The sequence below is a fragment of the Gorilla gorilla genome, chromosome 6 (genome assembly GCF_029281585.2).
Source record: "Gorilla gorilla gorilla isolate KB3781 chromosome 6, NHGRI_mGorGor1-v2.1_pri, whole genome shotgun sequence".
Lineage (NCBI taxonomy): Eukaryota > Metazoa > Chordata > Mammalia > Primates > Hominidae > Gorilla > Gorilla gorilla.
Genome location: NC_073230.2, coordinates 35,328,347 through 35,344,464, shown reverse-complemented (window position 1 = coordinate 35,344,464; position 16,118 = coordinate 35,328,347). Strand labels below are relative to the sequence as shown.

Here is a 16,118-nt window from a genome sequence, read left to right as displayed (position 1 = left end):
ATGTTCTGTAAATGTTCTTTACTGAGATATATTACTTTTTACAATTTTCAAAAAGAAGACTTTCTTATTCATTCTTCGTTCCTTCCCTGATTAATTCCTTTAGTGAGTAGGCAAGAAGCCCGGTTCAAATGCTTTTTTTCCCCCATATTAAAAAATAATAATCACTAGAAGGTGTACTGGCAAATGTTGAACTGACTTGGGGAGGAAAAAAGTCTCAATTTGTGTTATTGCCAGTTTCTGTGGTGTAAATACTCCTGCCATAGCCAATTTTAAGCTACCCACATGTTACTGAACACAGAGTAGGTTACTTTGCATTATACAGAATATAGTTATAAATAATTCTACCAAATAGATAAAATGTTAATGTAAATAACAAGAATATAGATAATATTAAAATGCAATAAAATAAGTGATGAGCCTTGAGTTAAATATCCTTGTTTTTAACAAAGCACTTGATTTAATTATTTACATCATTTAGTTTTTAATAACGGCTGTGTTTAACAACAGACTCACCAAATCCCTGAAAATTTAAGTCAGCTTTCACAACCCAGTATGAGCCAGCTCCAGCACACGGCGGCTGCCAGATCAGAGCAGTGTCACCATTGCAAAGCAGAGAGAATTCTGGGAGGTGGGCACAGCCAGCCTTTCCCAGATTGTAGCCCAGTGGGGCTACAATTCCAGAGACCTCCCCCGCCACAACCGGGGAGCCCAGTGGTCCCACACAGCAGGATGGACTGACGTTGAGAGGATGAGCCTTTTGTTCTCCCAGCTGCCCACTGCCCCCATGTAAACCGCCAGAGGAGTCCTCACTGCATTTCCCCAGGCCACATGCTCCAGCTCCCTGAACACTTTCAACTGTGAAAACCATGACAGCGTCCCCAGGCTTGACTGGGCTCTGATGCCAGCTCTGCCACTATCCTAAATGACCTCAAACAAGTCACACCACCTCAGTTCACAGTTACTGTAACAAATGAGGGGGCTGGACCTGATGATCTGACTTAACCAAGGTTCCTTCCTGCTCTGAAACCCAAGTGAGTCAGGCGCAGTGACTCACACCTATAATCCTAACACTTTGGGTGGGAGGATTGCTCGAGCCCAGGAGTTTGAAACCAGCCTGGGCAATATAGTGAGACCCCATCTCTACAAAAAATCCAAAAATTACCTGGGTGTGGGGGGGCGTGCCTGTAGTCTCAGCTACTTGGGAGGCTGAGGCAAGAAGATTGCTTGAGCCCAGGAGGTTGGGGCTTCGGTGCACTGTAATCACACCACTGCATACCAGCCTGGGTGACAACGAGACCCTGTCTCCAAAAAAATATCCACATCAGCCTTGATTACTGAGAGCTTCAGAAAGATCACCAGTGGTGTCCAGACTCATTGAGGAAAGCTTAGGCCACTGAGTCACATGACTCGCTTAACCTGAACTCAGCCTTGGCAACACGGTGAATCTTTCCAGACCTGATATTTGGTGAAACGGGGAACATAGTCCTCATTTGTTGGCCAGAATCACAGCCTTTGCTGTGCCTCCTTGGCTTCTCTAGACACTTTTGTCTCCCCAAATGGCTCCTTGCCACTAGGAATCTGCCCACCTTTTGACAGACAGCTGTGCTGATGGAACATTGCTCAAAAACTTGAGAATTTACTTACTAAATTAAGTCTCAGAAAATGGGTTAAGTCATGGTTAATGAAGGGAGGAGGAAGAGGAGCAGCATGCTAGTGCAGGGGAGACACGGGCCCTTTTTAACCAGGGTTCCCACAGCGTTTGTGTGGCATTCCTGTGTGTGTTTGTGGGGGCGGGTGGTGTGGGTGTGTGTGTGTATGGTTGTCACTAGAACAAATTTTGCAGCTGTGTACCTTGGTATGTCAAGGTTACCATGATTTATAGGTTGTATGTCCAAGTTCACAACACCAAGAGAGGAGGGAGAACTGCAGGAGGAAGTCTTAGCGACAGGGCTTTAAGAATGTGTTTCATGTTTAATGCTTTTAACATGGGTGCCTTGTTCTTGCTTCTAGAAAGCACTATAGAAGATATAACCCCAATCCAGATTGCTGTCTGTAGCTGGCCAAACCCATGTGAGGGTGAAGGTGGGGTTTGTGTGTGTGAATGTTGTTATGGTTGTTTATAGTTGTTGTGTTATATCTGAGCTGTAGGAGAGTATTTTACAACAAGAGGTATGAGTTCTGTAATCCCAGCACTTGGGAGGCTGAGGCAGGTGGAGCACTTGAAGTCAGTAGTTCAAGACCAGCCTGACCAATGTGGTGAAACCTTGTCTCTACTAAAAATACAAAAATTAGCTGGGCATGGTGGTGGCACCTGTAGTCCCAGCTATTTGGGAGGCTGAGGCAGGAGAATCGCTTGAACCAGGAGGCAGAGGTGAGCCAAGATCGTGCCACTGCACTCCAGCCTGGGCAACAGTGCGAGACTCCATCTCAAAAAAAAACAAACAAACAAACCCATGTATATATATATATATGAGTTAGATGTAGAGAAGCCTTTCTCTCCCTGCCTCTGGCTGTCTCTCCCTCTGTCTCTTACACTGGATATGCACCCTCTGGGTTTATTCCATTCAGCCGTTCCACAAACGGAATTTCTGCTCTACACGAGGCACATGTGTGCTCAGTGCTTTCAGAGCCATAGGCGTGTGGTGTGTCCTCAAGACACTTGGAGTTGAGTAAGGTGGACAAAATATAGAGACATAACCATATAATAATGCTTTATGTAATTAATAACAGCTTCTGCATTTTGAGCCACTTGCTACATGACAGGCCAATTACCTCATTTACTCTCACAACAGTCCTCTGAAGTTGAAATGTTATTGCCCTGTCTGCCAACAGGTCACCTTCTTAGGTTGTGAACATTCAGACTCACAGATGACCGTGGGCCACATAGGGCACTGGGTCTGTTCAGAGGGTGGAGGACAAGTCACCTTCTGCGGGCACCCTTGCAGCAGTGCACGTGGGAGTCTGTTCAGGTGCAGAGAGGTAGGAGTGGAAGCTATCCTGGTAGAACAGCCTCATGCCCCACAGGAGCCAAAGCTCTTGAAACACGCTCTGGGCATAGCTCCCCATTCTGTGCAAGGGACATTCCCAGCTACAAGATCACCACGCTCGGTAAGTCCAAATCAGGATTCTTGGCTTCCTATCAGATAGCTACAGGTTCCTAGATCCTCCCAGGCTGTGCAGTTCACCAGTCAGAGGTCATTCTTATGTAGATAGTGTTGCCTAGTAACATAGTTGACATACTGTCTTTTAGCAGGTTACCAAATTTAGCCAAAGATCAGACTCCCATACAGAAAGGGAAAAGACATATGTTAATTCCTTACCTACTCTCTCATTCCAATTTTACAGAGAATAAACCTGCGATTCAGAGAAGTTTATCAACTTGCCTCAAATTACATAATAACCCAGCCAGGATTTGAACCCCGGCCTGACTCCAAATACCATGCTCTTAACTAAAATGCAAGATGTAAAAATTTTTTTCTACCCCCATAAGCATGTCCGTGTTTATTTTGCTATTTGAAACACTAGTTTGAATTACTTAACCCTCCAGAACAATTGGCCTTCCTGGAAGCAACAGCCTGTTTATCCTGTGGCTTTGCCACTCCCTGGCACACTGCATACCCCAGTGTGAGAAGCTCAGCACCATGCTAGTTAGCAGTTCTTCTTAGGATAATAAAAAAAAAAAAGCACTAGTTCTTTGCTTTTCTCTGTGAGTCTGTATTTTTAGTAGAGGTTTATGAGGCGGAGGAAAAGAAGTTTAAGGACAATAGAACCAGTTTTGCATCTGAAGATAAATGAGTACCTACCTGGCTACCAGGTGCAAACAATTCTCTTTTGCCTTGACAGTCCTTTCTTCTTTTTAAATCATCACTATCCTATAGCACAAAACCTAAGAGCTCAAGGCAAAGCTTTATTACTAAGCTCAGTTCAGCATATAAAATCCAGTTTATATATCTGGATTATATTGCAAGAACCATTCAAGAAATGTGCCATCCATGTTCCAAGTATAAAAACAGAAATTTTAAGACAGCGTAACAGTATTACTGTTGTTTCATTGGGTGTTTAATTGACTTCAAGCTTTCGCCAGGTATTAGAACTATCTGTTGACTTCCAAAACTTCATCGTGTAATGAGGAAAAATACTAAGGAATTTTGTAGACAAAATGTGAAATAGGTTAGGTAAAATACCGTGTTTAAGTGCAATGCAGTGAGCTTATGATAAATTATATTGAAATAGTCAAAATATAATTGATGCGGGAGGTGTTGGAGAGAGGCCTTGAGGGGCATGGAATGTTCTGTTTCTTAGCCTAGGTGGTGGGGACAGCTGTGGTTTTATCATCTGAACGCTATCATACATTTATGGACTATGCTTTCTATGGCAATTTTCAAAAATGCAGCTGACAAAGTTTGCCTGCCAATATGAAAAGGTGAATGTTCTTTAGGTAGGAGATACCATTTCATAGATTGTTTTGAATCTCATATTACACGAATTTACAAAATGGTAGATTATACAGTCAGAAAAGAACAAAGTTTGAATATTACCAACATCAGAGAAGCACTGGAAGAATAACTCAAGTTTCCAAAGTGAAACTATCAGGAAAAGTCACCTTTCTCTTTATGAGTAATAAAATTAGAACATAAACAAATCATCAGTGGTGACCTCCCTCCTTGTGCTGCTCTCTTCCCTTCTTCTGGAATCTTCCTGGGCAGATGTATGCAGTTCTGTCCGTCTTTCCTGAGGTGGGCCTGGCCCTGTGCTAGGAACTGGGGACTAGAATCCTTGCCTTCATGACTAGGGAAGCAAGGACTCAATTAGCCAAGAAAAGTTTTTAAACCCAAATAACAATATGAGAATCAAAGGAATACCAAAAAATAAAAAAAAAAAAAAAGTTTTCATGAGGCCGTTTATGTTAGATGGCAGTTAAGTGGTACAAAGAAGAAATACTGCCAACCTGCAGATAAAGGAAGCACTGTCTACTTAGGAGTGGTTGGGGAACTTTGAGGATGTGTGGGCTTCCTATGGGTAGAAAAAAAGAGAGCAGACCTTCCAAGAGAGGAAGTCTTGTAACTGAAAGTATTACAGTGGGTGCAGATGTATTCCGTGTGTATAAGCTTCCTGGCAAGGAGGATTTGCTGGGGAAGAAATGGACCTGACTTTGAGAAACCTTAAAAATAACAAGCTAGAAGATAATTCCATTGCATTGGAAAAGGGAAGCTGTTGTGAGTTTTTGAGATTGGGACTGACCTGTGGCCAAGGTCCTTTTCCAGGGTCATGCATGTCTGAAACTCTAATGAATGTCATCAGTCCTCATGCTCTATACATGGCCCAGGTTCCTTACCTTCCATTATTGTTTCAGATTCATGACAGATGCTGCCCGCCGAGAGCAGGAGTCCCTAAAGAAGAAGATTCAGCCGAAGCTCTCACTGACTCTGTCCAGCTCAGTGTCTCGAGGGAATGTGTCCACTCCCCCACGCCACAGCAGTGGAAGCCTTACTCCCCCCGTGACCCCACCCATCACCCCCTCCTCTTCATTCCGCAGCAGCACTCCGACAGGTGAGTGGCCTGGCCCTACCGCCTTGAGAAGGAGGAGAGGGGAGAAAGAGAAAGTGTGTGTGATGTGCTGGGGGCAGAAAGGGGCTGGGGACAGATGACGACACAGACCCACCACATCGTTGATCTTTTCACTAGTCTCTATATATTGATAAATTCTTTAAGTTATTATTGAAGAAATATTTATAGATTATTGTTAATATGCATGTGATAATGGTTTTGTAGATTTTTTGTCAATATATTTCCCATTTTTACTGTGCATACCCATCTACACAACATTTTTAATGGGCTCTGTAATACATATTTCATCACCCGATTTACAACTAAATATATTATGAACATTTTCTCTTCTAAAACAGTTAAAATAATTGTATCCTTTAGAGAAAACATAATTTATTAAGCAGTCTTGGAGAAATTTAGATATAATTTTTCTTCCAAGGAGACTTCATTGTTTTTACAACACCTTGAGAAGAAGGGGGAGTCCTTGTCTTCTCCAGCTTTTTCTATAGATAGTGGAAACTTGCCCTTCAATTTAGCTTTTTCATTTGCTTCTTTATACCCACCTATTCACCAATCAAGTAATCCATTTTATTTTTCCCAGTCCATCTCTCCTATTTGCCTTCTCTTTCCCGTCAGTCTCCCTGACACACATGTGGATGTGCACTACTCCAGCACTCTCATCTGCTGTCCTCCAGATCCTCACCTTAAAGAGGCTTCTGTCCTTTTAAGGGTACCATCTTCATTGATTTGGATCAACTCTGCCCAAAACTTTATCCTCAGTTCCACATTAGGATTAGCCTATAATAATCTGAAGACAAAGTTCAGTTGTTTAAAAGAAAATATTAGTAAGAAAACCTTGGTAGACTTACATGTCTCAAGAAACTAGGACTTCAGCTGGGTGCTGTGGCTCACATGTATAATCACAGCACTTTGGGAGGCTGAGGCAGGAGGATCACCTGAGGCCAGGATTTCAAGACCAGCCTGGGCGAAATGGCATTTTGAATGCCTCACAAGTGCCAGAAACTGAGCTACTGAGGTGAGCAGAGAGAGGCCCCCTTCCCTGACCTCAGGAGCTTACACCTGTTGGAGGATATTGGCATTCTAGGGGCCAAACAAGATCACTCTTGTCTTCCTCTCCCAAGTGTGGAAATGATTAAAAAGTAAAACAGCAGTCGCAGACGAAGAACAAAATATCAACTGTATTATTACATAAAGCTAAACCACAGAATGGAGCTTGGATCTGTAACAATTGGGCTTCCTAGTATGTCTTCCCAGAATTCAATTTATTTCCCAAAGTGCACTTCTCAGCTTACCCCAGGGTGGTAGCTGACCAGAGCGCACTCTGGACCCTGAGCAGAGCGTGCCCAGCCCTTCCTCCCTAGTTCATGCTTCATTAAGTCACTGTTCCTCCTTGGGCAGGAGTGAATAGAGATGGTGGAAGAGGTCCGCATGTTTGTGCTGTCTGAGAAACAGAGAAATAGCTCTCTTCCCCCAGTGGGAGTATAGACCATCACTAATCAAATCAATACGCAAGTAAATATAACCCTGTAATCATGACAAGTGCTATATAGAATTCTGTGATAGGAGGGCATCCGGAGAGAAGTTTGACCCGGTCAGGAAAGGCTTCCTTTGAAAGATAAATAGGAGTCAACTAAGTAAAGAGGAAAGGGGGAGCAATGTCACAAAGGGAACATTCTGCAAAGGCTCCGTGGAGGGGGAAAGCCTGGCAGGTCCCCAGTACTGAAAGCAAGCCAGGTGGCCCGAGTGTAAGATGAGACTGAGGAGGTAGGCGGGGACTAGGGCACTGGGGGTCTCATTCAAAATTTTGGTTGAATCGAAGAGCAAAGAGAACCTACTTGTAACCACACCATCATCTCCTTAGCCATGATTAAAATTATCTTCTCTGACAGTTTATGTATTTCTCTGTCATCCATTTTCCATTGTGCAAAGTGTGTTTCAGAATACTAACTTCACAAAATACTAGTTGGGGAAAAGGGATTTCCTAGTAAGTTCAGGGAGATGATGAGTTAGACAAAGTTAAATGGATTTCTTTAATTCGGGGCTTTAATATGCACTGTTAGTCTCCAAGGGGAGGATTTAGTAAATTTCCCAAACTTAGTTGCTCTGATTAGGGGACCTCTTTCTTTATGGGGCATCTCAGGGGACTCATGGTTGACAGACACCCTGTGTTCAATCAGGATTGAACATTTTGAAAACAGATTAGGTATGGGAGATAAACCAGAGTTGCTGCCTTAACTTCTTTCTTGACAAATGGTGTCACCTTGGGCAAGTCACTAATACCCATTATATAGATTTTTTGTCAAAGTTAAATGTGATAGCACATGTATAACACAGTGCTCAATAAATGTTCATTTCTTTCATCTGGGGTTTTCAACTTTGTATTTTAGGAACAGAATCAAGGTCATGCTTCTAGAGGACAAACCAGTTCATTTGTGTTAGGCATTTGTCCATTTCCTTGAATAGACCACCATGTTTCCCTTATATTTTATTTTGTGAAGATTGACTTTCCAGGATCTTTGTGTAACATTTATGTTGTAAATCTAAGGAATGAAAGAGAGTGTAGTGTAATTTCGCAATCCTCTTTTCTGGGTATTGCTATGATACTTATTCACATATAATATGAATTATGGGAGCAGTTTCCCATTGGCTGTGTTTTATACCTGAAGTAATATGGACTGACTCATGTCCAACCCCAGATAACTATGACTGCCCCAATTAGTGACGGGTGCCTAGGACCCCATGAAAATAAAGACAGTTTAAAAGTGAGAGTTTATTATCTTTCATGTAAGAATGTTTGGAAGAAATGGAATCATTTCCTTTCCTTCAGACATAAAGAAATCTTTCTGACACCTTGCCTATTTTAGCAATTTCCCATTGAGAGAATTAATTTATGTTGTGGTAAAGATGTATCATTTTCAGTCTGTCAAGATTATTGGTAAGTTATTTGCTGCTGGAAGAACATTCCATGTAAACATCAAAAATTAGCAGGGGAAATGGTTTCTTAAACCCCTACCATGTACAATTTTGATTGTGTACATTTTTCAATGTTTGGAATGTTATTTTACCTGTAGTTAGAGAGATCAGCTTATTTTGCCTGACTAATGTGGTTTCAGTCACTTTCATTGCCAGGTTATAAAATTCCACATTTCTGCCCCTTAAATTCACTCTTCCAAGTTCTATATTCATGGTGCATTCCCACTTCAGAAGTAATAGTCATCTTGTAGGAACTTCATTTATAAAATGTTCTTTAAGGTATACTTTCTTGACAATACTGAATTAGAGCTCAGCTTTATCCTAAAGTTTCAAGTATTTCTTAGGTATACTTGGAATCAATGTTTGTTTTGCAATTTTTTTCTTTTCTGTTTGAAACAGGGTCTTACTGTATCACTCTGTCACCTAGGCTGGAGTGCAGTGATGCTATCGTAGCTCACTGCAGCCTCAAACTCCTGGGCTCAGCCTCCTGTGTAGCTCACCTCAGCCTCCTGTGTAGCTGGGACTACAGGCACATGCCACAATGCCCACTTAATTTTTTGACTTTTTTTGTAGAGATGAGGTCTTGCTATGTTGCCCAGGCTGGTCTTGAACTCTTGGCCTCAAGCAGTCCTCCTGCCTCTGCCTCCCAAAACTCTGTGATTACAGGCAGGGGCCACCATATATGGCCTGTTTTGCCATTTTTACGTCCTAGAAGAATCTTTTTCTCTCATTGTTTTCCTTTCCTATCCTTGTCTTTTTTTCTTTTAATATATAGAAAAAGTATTCATTTAAGAAAAGCTTAGAATAGTTTAAATCATAGATCAGCAAACTTTTTCTATAAAGGTCCATATAGTAAATATGCTTTGCAGGCCACAGGGTCTCTGTTTCAGCTACTCAACTTTGCCATTGTAATGTGCAAGCAGCTATAGAACCACCTAAATTAATGGGCATGTTGTGTTCTATTAAAAGTTTTTCTAAAACTTTATGTACAAAAACAGGCCAGAGTTGGCCCATAGGCCACAGTTTTCCAACCCCTGGTTTACATAATAGAGAAATGGAATTGAAAAATAAATGTGATTAAATTATCTGAAAATAAAGTGTTAAGACAATTCATACCCTTCTCCTTTTAAAAGTAGTAACATGGGCCAGGCACGGTCGCTCACACCTGTAATCCCAGCACTTTGGGAGGCAGAGGCAGGCAAATCACTTGAGGTCAGGAGTTCGAGATGAGCCTGGCCAACGTGGTGAAACCCCATCTCTACCAAAAATATAGATTTGCCAAGTGTGGTGGCTCACGCCTGTAATCCCAGCTACTTGGGAGGTTGAGGCAGGAGAATTGCTTGAACCTGAGAGGTGGAGGTGAGCCGAGATTTCACCACTGCACTACAGCCTGGGTGACAGAGCAAGACTTCATCTCAAAAAAAAAAAAAAAAAAAGTAGTAACATCTAAAGTACAATTACTCAGAGGGAAAGGCAAGTAGCACTTGTGGAGTGTTTGCTATGTGTGCTTACTGTATTCTTTATGTATGACATTGTATTTAATCTTAACACCAGCCTCACTGAGACATTATTATTCCCATGTACAGATAAGAAATAGAGGCTTACTAAGGTTAACTTCACACATCCATGTCTGTCTATTCAAAGAATGAGCTCTTTCCAGTATACCCACACTTTCTATCCACATTCATTATTATTACATTAATACTTCTTTTTAAACTTTACTACACCATCCACACTGTGTGTGAACTTGACACCTCCAAACTCAAAATATGTTAAGTTACTGAAACCTTGGTTTGACTTCATTCACCGTAACTTTCATTTTCACACAGCTCTACCATTCAAACAGCATGTCATAACAGAAGGACTTAACAGTTTCGTTCAGCCAGGGTTTCTCTAAGGGTCAGCTGACTCTAGATAGCCGGTTGTTAAATAATCGGGTTTGCAAGCTGTTTGCTAAACTGTTACCTTGAAATCAGCCATGGTGGGAGTATTTACACCAGTGAAATTGGCAAATGCTACATATCAGGACCTTCCCTGCCCCACTTTACCATTATACCACTGTTTTTTCCTTTCAGTATTTACCAGATTAATCTTACTTAGTTTGTAGGTCAAGGAATCGTGGATCCATGTGTCTGCAAATAAATCTAAAGTCAATCACCAATAAATAAATAATGACCATTTCAAGCAATGGACTGCTTTGTAGGCACTCACCACAATTATCTTGTTACACAAGAAAATCCAGTTTCAAAACTGCATAAGCAATATGATCTCAATTTTTTTTTTTTTTTTTTTTTTGAGACAAAGTCTCACTCTGTCACCCAGGCTGGAGTGCAGTGGTGTGATCTCAGCTCACTGCAACCTCCACCTCTCAGGTTCAAGAGATTCTCTGACCTCTGCCTCCCAAGTAGCTGGGAATACAGGTGCGCATCAACACCACCCAGCTAATTTTTGTATTTTTAGTAGAGGCGGGTTTTCGCCATGTTGGCCAGGCTGGTCTTGAACTCCTGACCTCAAGTGATCCTCCTGCCTCAGCCTCCGAAGGTGCTGGGATTACAGGCGTGAGCCACCGCACCTGGCCCATGATCTCAATTTTATCTTTTATTTAAGAGAAGTTAACCATGGTTAACTACCTTAATATGGTAGGAAGATGAATGTTATTTTCTTCTTTTTCTTTTCCCATATTTTCTAAAATGAGTTTGTCTTTCTTTTTATAATTAAAACAACTTAGGACATATGATTGGAAGATATAGAATTACTGGCCCTAAAAAGAGTTGAATGGATCTCTTTCCATCAAATTAATTGACCTTTGACGTGGGGTCATCCTATAGCAAAGGCCTTTTTGCTTTTGCATCCATCATTAGAGAGCAGGTTGTCTTGGTTATTATTGCCTACAGCTTAGTTAAGAAAGTAATTTCTCCCCCCTCCCCCCATATTTCCCCATTGAACCTCTGAAAACAGTGATTTTCGATCAGGATGAACGTTGAAATCACCTGGAAAAAATTTTAATCTACCTCTGCCTGGGCTCCACCCACAGCCACTCTGATTCAGCTGGTGGGTGGGGCTTGGGCATTGGGAGTTTTTAAAAGCTCTTTTGGGTGGGTCATTCTACAACCAGAGTTAAGAAACCACTGTTTTAAAACATGGCCCATCTCATTGTAGTATCTATGTGCCTTCTAGCTTGAATTTTGAACATATTCCACGTTGTCTGGAGAAAGATTACTGTAATCCATTTCCTTGACCTCTGGGACGAATCCAGTGGGACTGACAGATGCTCACTCATGTCTTAATGGAGAAGCCATGGAAAGAGCTGGCTGGGTTTCTGGTTCTAATAGCATCGCATAGTTACTCCTGGAAAATATTTGTATATATATTTTGGCGCACTCTGGGGGGAAAAATTCAAGTATTAAACCACAGAAAGGCACCCAAGGAAATTAAACCAATTTTTAGGTTTTCTTGTTTAGATTCTTAATATAAAATTTAAGCTTCTGCATTGTTTTATTTTACTTCATATTCCTGTGTATCTTGGTATGGCCTTTTAAAAAACATTTCTTTATGGCTTTTACAATAAATTGTTCAGATTATAAAAATATTGAAAATTTCAGGAGTTATTAATACACAGCAAATTATTTTAAATAATATAGCATTTTTCCCTCGGGGTGGGCATTTCTCTGCAATACAGACTTACAGGACTGATAGAATTTTGCTTGGCATTTAGAAGCTCTATCTGAATGGAGTTGAGGTGAGCTCTTCCCTCATGCCTTTATTGTTAGAAAGCAAAATAAACTTAAATAGGCTTAGTAAGGACAAAAAATCCCAGACAGAAAAAAGATAACCAAAATAAAGTATAAACTAATATACATCTCACACCTACCCAAAAGAAAAGAACAAAATGGAAGGAAAAATCTCAGAGAGAAATACTATTCTGTTTAATAGTGGAAAATGAGGGGAGAAAGGTGAAATTCTTCAGCCTGACTGAATTTTGTGATATGAATTCCTGAGGCTGTGATTTGGTTTTTCTAACAAATTCTCCCTAAAGAGTTGGATGTCTGCATGATACCTAAGCAACGTTCCCTAAAATCTTCGTATTGATCTGATTTACATTTCCCTTTTCACATAAATACCCGCTCTTGTAGCTGGAGAATGAGAAGATGTTGCTATATTCTCCGCCTGCGTTCTGTAGGTCACTGAAAGACCCTTTCCTGGCCTACAGTTTATTTGCTTGTTTATATACTACTATGTTCTAATCCTTGTCTCTTCCTCTTCCTTTTTGATTGACTAGTAAAAACCTTTATTCCTCTGCCTGAGTGTCATGGTCGAGTCTTATGGCTAATTCTGCTTCCCCAGCATCTTCTGCAGCCACTTATTTTTAATCTCTTCTTGCTACTGAAAATGTTGGAGTGAGGATGGCAACAAGGAAATAGGATTTTATTTGTTTTTCCACAGCTATACCACTTAGAAAAAAACATTCCTAAACAAAACATTTTTTTGACTTGAAGAAAACAATCAAATTGGCCAGGCACAGTGGTTCATGCCTGTAATCCCAGCACTTTGGGAGTCCAAGACGGACAGATCCCCTGAGGTCAGGAGTTCGAGACCAGCCTGGCCAACATGGCAAAACCCCATCTCTACTAAAAATACAAAAATTAGCCAGGCATGTTGGTGCGCACCTGTAATCCCAGCTACTTGGGAGGCTGAGGCATGAGAATCAGTTGGACCTGGGAGGCAGAGGTTGTAGTGAGCCAAGATTGCTCCACTGCACTCCAGGCTGGGTGACAGAGTGATACTTCATCTCAAATAAGTAAATAAATAAATAAATACAAATCAATGGTGATCTGTAATCATAATAGATCTTTTTCTAACCTTATAGTGCACAACAGCCTTCACATTCACCATCTAATTTGATCCTTGTTAATACTTGATGGGACACAAGGCAAGTGTTATTAACTTTTATTTTAAGTCCAGGGTACAAATGCAGGTTTCTTATATAGGTAAACTTGTGTCATGGGGGTTTATTGTCCAGATTATTTCATCGCCCAGGTATTAACCCTAGTACCCATTAATTATTTTTCCTGACCCTCTCCCTCCTCCCACCCTTTACCCTCCACCCTCCGAAAGGCCCCAGTATGTATAATTTCGCTGTATGTGTCCATGTATTCTCATCATTTAGCTCTTTCTCATCATTTGGCTCCCACTTATAAGTAAGAACATGCAGTATTTGGTTTTCTGTTCCTGTGTTAGCTTCCTAAGGATAATGGCCTCCAGCTCTATTCAAGTCCCTGCAAAGGACATGATCTCATTCTTTTTTATGGCTGCATAGTATGCCATGGTGTATACGTACCACATTTTCTTTATCCAGTCTATCATTGATGGGCATCTAGGTTGATTCCATGTCTTTGCTATCGTGAATAGTGCTGCAATGAACATTTATCTGAGCATCTATCTTGTTATAAGGCACTGTGCCAAGTATTGGGGATACAGAAAAGCATAAGGCATACCATAGCCTTTGTGGTTTAGAACTTACATCCCTTAATAGAAGCAGGCTACATATGCTTGTGGAACAGACAACTAATGAACATGATATATACACACATGGGCTAAATTAGCACAGATGATTAATAAGACGATAAAGAGATACACATGGGGTCATTCTACGCTGTTTTAATGCAATTAAAAGATGTATAGTCACACCCATAAAATGTCATAGATAATTGCAAGGCAAATGTAAGTTCCAAAGGAGTTGGAATAAGGTGAGATCATAGGGAAAGTGATTTGGGCAAACAATTTTATAGTCCATGATTATGGAATGTGTCAGGTTAGGGAATTAGTGAGCAGACCTGGATGTGTTGACTAAAGGTGGTATGCAAATCTAGAGTTTTCTGGGAGACCCTCCAGAACTCTGGGAGCACAGAAGTAAAGTGCTAAGAGTCCTTGACACCAAAGGGGTCTCGATCCAAATCTTGGTCCTGCTGCTTGAGAGACAGGTGGACTTAAACCTTTTCAAGCCTCAGTTTCCTCATCTGTGTAATGGAGGCGGTGTTTACCTTACTGTGAGGATTAATAAAATAAGGATAGGGCCAGGAACAACTGCTGCGTTTACACTGATTCTACTTAAACCACCAGTTCAGAAAACAAATCAGCATAGGAATATCCCCGCTCTGCTTTCAAGATACCCTGCATTAGTAAATAAGCCCCGTGTTCAGGAACTGTTGACTGTCAATGGTGGAAATGGCTTATGTTGTCAGGTTAGGGCTTCTAGAAATAGCTATATAGCACGTGTAAATCAAAACAGTTTTTGCTCTAAGCTGAATCCAGCCTTTTTGGGCAGACAATATTTCACCAGCCCTGGCGAGGGCTGCTTGTGCATTTTTACTTTTGGTCTGCACTAACCTCAGAGAAGGCTGATTCCAGGAATGTGCATTACAGGTGGTATTTGCTAATGACTGCTCTGGACATGGATAAATTTTCAGGAAGGAGATGGGGTCATTTTCTTGTCAGAATGGATACAAACACTATATCTAAAGTGTCTGTGGGACCAAAGGAAAAAAAAAATGGAAGTTGGACTTCGGCAACACTAAAGAAGTGTGTGCTTTGAAGGACACTATCAAGAAATTGCGACGACAATCAGAATAGGTGAAAATATTTGCAAGCCATGTGTCTGATAAAGGCCTCATATCTAGAATACGTACAGAACCCCTACAATTCAACAATGAAAGGACAACCCAATTTAGAAATGGGGGGAAATGACACTGTTGTTATTAACACAGAAGCATTTAAGATTATCATTTTATAGCCAGGGGTGGCAGAAGTGAAGATGGAGCAAGTTGACCAATTTTTATATCCTGGTTGTTATTTTAGTAAAGGTAGCAATAACCCTTTTAAATGTGGAGACTCAGAGTACTAAGAAACAGAGCACTGGATGTTTCCAGCAGGTGAACAAACTGGTGAAGGAGCTCTGTCCTCTTTCTTGTTGAAGGATGTGCACACATAGGCCCAGCCATCATCACAGTTGGGAATGGGGGGACACCCCTTTGTGCTACCCAATTTGGGGTACTTTTACATTTCAGATTCCCTTTAAGGTGTGTAGAATTGAACATCCCACTGGTAATATTTAAATCAAGGTCAGGGGGCCATGTAAAGGGCATCTCAAAGTCTTTAGAACCGGGGGAGTTTTGACTATAGTGTCTCTGAAACTCCCTCCCCTCCTTCCTGTGCAGAGCAGAGAATGTCCTCAAACCTGCTCTGAGGGGAGAGGGGAGCAGATCTCATTATCCCTCCGCCCAGCAGAGAGAGTGAAACTGACAGAGGTGTGATATAGGTTCCTCGGGGCCACAGAGCTGAGTGATGTTGACCCAGCACTTCCACTCTAGGTATTTACCAAAGAGGAGTGAAAACACGTATCCACAAAAGACGGATACAAGGATGTACATAGCACCTTTATTCACAGTAGCCCCAAAATGATAAGTAGTTCATCCACAGATAAATGGGTAAACTGTGATATATCCAGACAGTGGAGTATAATTTAGCAATAAAAAGAAAGTACTGATACACACACAAAAAATGGATGAATCTCAAAAACA

At 41.2% G+C, this 16,118-nt stretch overlaps 1 protein-coding gene across 2 annotated transcripts in view; it reads left to right on the top strand.

Moving 5' to 3' along the window:
* Positions 1-16,118, top strand: part of JAZF1 (JAZF zinc finger 1) — a 356,426-nt gene that overhangs the window by 280,062 nt on the left and 60,246 nt on the right. For both annotated transcript variants that reach the window (XM_004045230.4, XM_063708432.1), the window contains one exon: positions 5,354-5,550. In XM_004045230.4, coding sequence (XP_004045278.1) covers positions 5,354-5,550 — 197 coding nt within the window. The remainder of the gene's footprint in view (positions 1-5,353; positions 5,551-16,118) is intronic.